The 7,309-nt window shown below is 42.8% G+C and overlaps 1 protein-coding gene across 1 annotated transcript in view; it reads right to left on the reverse strand.

Moving 5' to 3' along the window:
• The window catches only part of GFRAL (GDNF family receptor alpha like), a 436,092-nt gene extending 429,138 nt beyond the window's left edge, over window positions 1-6,954 (reverse strand). Inside the window, exon 1 of the mRNA XM_069236626.1 lies at window positions 6,786-6,954. Coding sequence (XP_069092727.1) covers window positions 6,786-6,954 — 169 coding nt within the window. The remainder of the gene's footprint in view (window positions 1-6,785) is intronic.
• Window positions 6,955-7,309: the final 355 nt, after the last annotated feature.

Genomic DNA, 7,309 nt, shown 5'->3' on the forward strand with positions numbered 1-7,309 from the left:
ATTGACTTGCCAGACCCACAACTCCCCTTTTACTACATGTAAGTCACCTCTAAGGAATGCTCTATCTAGCCCTATGGGCAGAGTGCCATGTGCCAGGTTGCGTGGCCTGTCCCGGTAGTGACAAACAGCCTAACTTGGGGTCTCACTGCTGTGAGTGCTGCCTTCTCATAGGATTGCATTGGAGATGCCCTGCCTTATGTGTAAGGGGTCTTTTCTGATGTATGAGGGGTAGCGTAGGCAGGTTTGCTATGGTTGTGATAGTGATGAGAAATGCTGCTTACTGGTGGAGGTGTATTTTTTATTACTATCACAGAAATGCCACTTCTAGAAACTGCACAGTTATCTGTGCTTATGACTCTGGCGTTTTGCAGCTTGCCTCCAATCCACGTCTGGGCAGACTGACAGTTGGGGCTTTGTGCATGCTTTTCAGACAGCCTGCACACAGGGAGTGTGGAGGTGTCACAGAGGTGCATCTACATATTGTATAGCCTTCCTAGGCTGAGACAAGGGAGAGGTGGGGCATACCTGCATTTGTAAAGGTCAGCAGGAAATGTGTAGTAGCCATACTAATTTGGATTGGCCTCCCAGTACAGGTAGTGCAATCATGGGCAGATCCCAGTAGTCTCTACATCATTATAACAATACATATCCATCAGCAAACACAAACAATGAGATCAAGTACGACTCAACAGGAGATAAAAGTCAATTTCTTAAACAAGGGACCAGATTACTTCTCTTGATGCAACGTGCTAAGATAGTATTGGGAGGTGTAAGAAATAAGGCTGTTGGTTGACTGGGGTGTGGGTCCTGGTCAAGCAGCAACAACAATCCTTGTCAAGGTGAGGCACAAGCAAACCCCAAATTAATATGCGCTCAACCCCCTGATAGCATGTCAGAGTCATGTTTGAAATTAGGAGAATTTTTTGAAGATGCACATGACACACAGGATGGTTAAGGAGAAGAAAACAAGACTACTTGTTGGACGCGCTCTAAATGGGAAGAATGCTATTTATCAACATACTAATACCTTACTCTCTGAACAGCCTGGGTAACATATTCCCAGACCTAAAACTCTTACAGCAAAGATATTACTTGACCTATCACCTTGTGGGATGTGTTATTTCAGTAGGACAGAGGCAGACTATCTATTAATGTATGCTATAAATTGCAGATTCCAACCACTATATTCCCCTCCGAAGCATCCCCTCTTGTACTGAAATATCCAAGGTTTTCATTCTTTTTTAAATATATCTTTAGTTTTTTAATGCAAAAAACTGCAATAAGGCGACCAAATGTGTGACAGTATTACATGTTTTAACTTCACTATAGTTTCTTGTAGGCAAGCGAAGCTAGAGTTTTCAATATTGTAGTTACAATTTAATTTCTGATTGATTTGGTTGCACATTCAGATCCTTCACATTGAGGGTGATGATTCTTAATACCTCTGGCATAGCAGATCAGCAAAGCATTGCCCAAAATTTTGCCCTGTGCTGCTTTTTTTGTATATTTGTGCCCACAATCCACCCATGTTTCTCCATCCCCTGTCCCTCTTCCTTCCCCCACAGAGAGTCACCTGCTGCTGATGAATGGGGAGTTCCTAGGGAAACCTCAATTGGGTGCATCTTATCCCATGCTTTGAACATGACTGGGGCTCTAGCGTAGATTTTTAATTACCCGCCCTACCTCTGAGAACAAAGAAAGGGCACAAGATATCATAGATGTCATCCATATTGTTCGACATTTTAACCTTTTGAGTGCCACGGACGAGGTGGTTACGTCCTCGGCCACAGCACTCGAGTGCAGAGGACATAACTAGCTCATCCTGCACCTGGCCCACAGGGGGAGCTCTAGTGCTCCCCAAGTGGGCCTTCCCCACCCCTACCCTGGGTAGTAATGGAAAGAGAATTGCTTTCACTTCCACCCGACCACCCCTGGCATCCCCAAGTGACGTCTGATGATATCAGCTCGCGACCGTGCGTTGACCTCATCAAAGGTCGCCCCATCGTGCTGGATCGGAAGAGAAATGAAAGCATTTCTCTTCCGATCTGGGGGTGAGGGAGATCGGAGAGACATGAAAGGAAAGGAAAAGCTTTTCCTTTCATGTCTCTTTGAGCATTCCTGCAGCACGATCACATAGCAATTGTGCTGCAGGAATGCCACTAGACACCAGGGAGTTTGTTATTTTTATATATAAACAATAAAGGGGGTCGACCCATTGGGCAAGGGTCGCTCCCCTGGGGGGAAAATAGTTTTATGCCTTTTCTGCCCCCATTTGGGGAAGATCAGCTTACTTTTATTAGGCTAATCTGCCCCCAAGGGAGGCAGAAACCACTAGGCATCAGGGTTTTTTGTGATAATTTCACAAAAGGGGGGCAACCCCTTAGACAAGGGTCACTAGCCTGGGGGGCAAATTTATTTTAGGCCATTTCTGCCCCCTTGGGGGCAGATCGGCCTATTTCTATTAGGCCCAACTTCCCCCAAGGGGGGAGGAAACCACTCATGCACCAGGGATTGGTGTGTGTGTGTGTTTTGGTTGGGTAGGTAGCCCCTGGGGCAAGAGTCGCTCGCCATGGGGGCACATTACTATTGGTCATCTCAGCCCCTCTTGGGGACAGATCGGCCTATTTTTGTAAGGCCCATCAGTCCCCAAGAGGGCAGAAAGCCAACCAGACCAGGAGAATATATTTTTTCAAAAAAAGAGGGTGAGGGTATGGCCATACCCCCACCCCAAATAAATGGGGACAAAGTTGTTCTGCTCACCGGTGAGCAGATGGGGCAATTACCCCCCGATCCACTCCCTGGAGGGCAGAAACCTTACTAGATGCCATGGAAATAAAATAAAAATAAAAATAGTTGGGTGGTGGCTACTAACCAGTGTAGGCATGTTTATTCTATCCCAACTGAAGGGGGTAACAGCATTTTAGCTCTCCCCCCGCACACTAAGAGATCTAATCCTAACAGCAAGCAAGAAGACATTTGATTATTTTGGGTTTTGGTTTTACATTTAGGCCATCAGAGCTTGGCTGACTCTCAAAATCGTCCCACTTGGAATGGTGAGGGCTGCACCTTTTGGACTTTGGGACGCAGCCATCTAGAAAAATCTACACATCTGAAAACTAAACATCTGAGTGAGTCCAGGGTGGTGTGCTTCACATGCACCCAGCACCATTTTCTTACCCACAATGCCCTGCAAACCTCCAACTTTGTTTGAAATCCCACATTTTCCCCACATTTTTGTGATGGAAGTATTATAAAATGTTCCTTAACTCCGATGATGTTCTTTAAGAAATAATTTATTGGCAAGATGAATTAACAACAGCCTCCAGCCACAACCGGTAGTGAGCATTTCTCCTCACAGCTGTCAACTGTCACAGCAACAGTTATAGAATGCTGGTAGGAACCAACTGGGAAGACAAGGGGAAAATGGGGAGGAATGGAATGTTACACTTGGATCCCTATGGGCAGGTGGGTATACAATGAAAGGAAGGGGGAAATAAAGAATTACATTTTATACAAAACATTACTTATGATAAATTATAACAGGAACCTTCCAGAATCTGCAGGAATTCACAAAATTCCAACCACCCAGCATTGTTGCATCTATACCGATAAAAATTCTGCTCCAGGTATCAGCCTAAAAACATTTTTTTTCCAAACTGCCTTTTTGGACCCGCTTTGGTTCCCCCTCAATTTTGACATGTTCTTGGCTCTTTCCTTTCACTGGCACTTGTCCCACCTACAAAAGTGAGGTATCATTTTTATGTCGAGACTAAAGGGAATGTTGGGTGGTTGGAAATTTGTGCCGATGCGGTGATCCCACACAGAAATGTGAGGAAAATATGATTTGTTAGCTAAACATGAGGGTTTACTGACGAATTACTGGGGGATCCATGCAAGTCACACCTCCCTGGACTCCCTCGGGTGTCTAATTTTCAGAAATGTCTGGGTTTGGTAGGTTTCTCGAGATGGATGCTGAGCTCAGGACTAAAAACGCAGGTCCTCCCACAAAAACAGGTAGTTTTGTAATTGATAATTTTGATGTGTCCATGTGGTGTTTTGGGGCATTTCCTGTCGCGAGCACTTGGCCTACCCACACAAGTGAGGTACCATTTTTATTTGGAGATGTGGGGGAAGGCTGGGTGGAAGTAAATGTGTGGCTCGCTTCAGATTCCAGAACTTTGCAGCACCGAAATGTGAGAAAAAAGTGATTTTTAAGCCACATTTTGAGGTTTGCATTGGATTCTGGGTAATTGAACTCAGTGAGAGCCTCACAAGTCAACCCATCCTAAATTCTCCGAGGTGTCTAGTTTTAAAAAATGTCCATGTTTGCTAGGCTTTCCTAAGTGGCAGTCAAGCTAGAGGCCAAAATCCACAGCTAGGCACTTTACAAAAAATATGTCAGTTTTCAATGTAAAAATTGATGTGTCCATGTTCTGCTTTCGGGTGTTTCCTGTCTTGGGCACTAGGCCTACCAACAGCCGTGAGGTACCATTTATATTGGGAGACTTGGGGGAATGCTGAGTGAAAGGAAATTTGTGGTTCCTCTCAGATTCCAGAACTTTCTATCACCGAAATGTGAGAAAAATTTTTTTTTGCCAAATTTGGAGGTCTGCAGTGGATTCTGAGCAACAGAACCTGGTGAGAGCCCCACAAGTCACCCCATTCTGAATTTCCCTAGGTGCCTAGTTTTAAAAAATGTATAGGTTTGCTAGGTTTCCCTAAGTAGAGGTCAAAATCCACAGCTAGACACTTTGCAAAAAAACAGGTCAGTTTTCTTTGGGAAAATGTGAGGTGTTCATTTTGTGTTTGGGGGAGTTTACCTTTGCAGGCAATAGGCCTACCCACACAAGTGAGGCACCATTTTTATCATGAGACCTGGGGGAATAATGGGTGTAAGGAAGTTTGAGGCTCCTCTCAGATTCCAGTACTTTGCAGCACCACAATTTGAGGGAAAAGTGTCTTTTGCCACACTTTGAGGTTTGCAAAGGATTCTGGGTAACAGAACCGGGTGTAAGCCCCACAAGTCACCCCATCCTGGATTTCCCTTGTTGTCTAGGTTTAAAACATGAACAGGTTTGCTAGGTTTCCTTATGTGCCAGCTGAGCTAGAGGCCAAAATCGACAGATGGACACTTTCCAAAAAACACATCAGATTTCAATGTAAAAATGTGATGTACCCATGTTGCATTTCCTGTCGCGAGCAGTAGGCCTACCCACACAAGTTAGATGCCATTTTTATCGGAAGACTTGGGGGAACACAGAATAGAAGTGTTATTGCTCCTTGTCTTTCTCTACATTTTTTCCTTCCAAATGTAAGACAGTGTGTGAAAAAGACATATATTTGAGAAATGCCCTGTAATTCACATGCTATTATGGGGACCCTGGAATTCAGAGATGTGCAAATAACCACTACTTCTCAACACCTTATTTTGTGGCCATTTTGGAAATACAAGTTTTCCTTGATACCTATTTTTCACTCTTTATATTTCACCAACTGAATTGCTGTATACCCGGTAAGGTGCAGCTAATTTATTGGCTCTGGGTACCTAGGGTTCTTGATAAATCTACAAGCCCTATAAATCCCCGTTACAGAAGAAAACGTGGACGGAAATTGCTCTTTTTTCACATCAATTTTATTTTTATTTTTTAATTTAGCTGTTACTTTCTGTAGGAAAAACTTGAAGGATCTACACAAATGACCCCTTGCTGCATTCAGAATTTTGTCTACTTTTCAGAAATGTTTACCTGTCTGATATCCAACATTGAATGTACTCCCATTACTGTCACGAACTGGAAGGAGGCTGAAAGCACAAAAAATAGTAAAAAAGGGGTATGTCCCAGTAAAATGCCAACATTGTTTTGAAAAAATTGTTTTTCTGATTCAAGTCTGCCTGTTCCTGAAAGCAGGGAAGATGGTGATTTTAGCACCGCAAACCATTCAGGGGACAAAAACACATGCTTCCTTCTGCAGCCGTTTTTCCCATTTTTTAGCTGTATTTTGGCTAATTTCTTGGTCTCCTTCAGGGGAACCCACAAACTCTGGGTACCTTTAGAATCCCTAGGATGTTGGCAAAAGGACGCAAATTTGGTGTTAATAGCTTATGTAGACAAAATGTTTGAGGGCCTAAGTAAAAACTGCCCCAATAGCCCAAAAAAGGCTCGGCACGGGAGGGGAAAAGTCCTGGCAGCGAAGGGGTTAAATGAGTGCACAGATTTTTATTATTTTCTCACTGTACCTCTTAGTACCAAATCTCCAACTTTCTCCTGCCTCTTCCCAACCCTATGTTTCTTACTGTGGCCCCATCGTCTCCCTTGCTTACATCACATAAACCTTGCACAGAATTAAAGTAGCTCGATCAAAGAGTCATAAGATAAGATAAGACCTCTGTGAATGAAGTGTTTACATTAAGAATCACATTTTAGAGTTCAATCAGGCTAAACACATTCAGAAAGAAACCTAAACCTGACAATTGCAAACAAAGCTTGGTATCTGGCAAACCACAAGGAATCCACTCCACCTTAATGTAAGGGCACGGTCGTGGTTATCTGAAGTGTAGCTCCCCGTAAAGTTATACGTTCTGTATATGCTCCTAAGAGGCAATTGTGGGATCTATTCAAGCACTATCATGCAATTCTCGAAGGAAGGCCTTTGCTATGCAAACAAGAGCATGCAGAAGAATGGCTGTTCCTCCATGTCTTTCTGCGTTCTTGTTGTTGCCATTTTTTATACAACTGTTGATATCATTTACTACCAAATATCAAATCAGTTGGATGCAAAATGCTTACCTTTATTACGGAAGCAGGATTCCACCAGTGAACGTTTGATATCGCAATCAAAACTCTCCATACAGAAACAATCTTTAAAATTTGGATATGTGTCGGCCAAGTATTTGATAGCAACATTGCAACGTGATGAATCTTTCATTTGACAGGTTTCACCTATAAGGAATGACATGGTAGAGAAAGACATAACATTGAAACATGTTGAACTTTTGCATAATTTATCTTATTACCAACTGGAATGATAAACTGTTTCAGAAAGTGCCCTCTGATGTTTGTAGTACATTCAGTATTCATTTATTAAATCATAAAACTTGAATATGTTGTTATGAAGCTATATTTTGAATTAACTAATGACGTTAAATTCCACACAAATAAATAATTTTAGATAGATCAGTGTAAGCCTTTCTAGATGGGTCAACATTGAAAACATGTTTGTTGTTACTACTGGCATATACCCTAATTAACTTGTTAAAATCTGTTCTCCACTATACTCTCTCAACTGAGACTGCTCACTGAGGCTACTCACA

Source organism: Pleurodeles waltl, chromosome 5 (assembly GCF_031143425.1).
Source record: "Pleurodeles waltl isolate 20211129_DDA chromosome 5, aPleWal1.hap1.20221129, whole genome shotgun sequence".
Lineage (NCBI taxonomy): Eukaryota > Metazoa > Chordata > Amphibia > Caudata > Salamandridae > Pleurodeles > Pleurodeles waltl.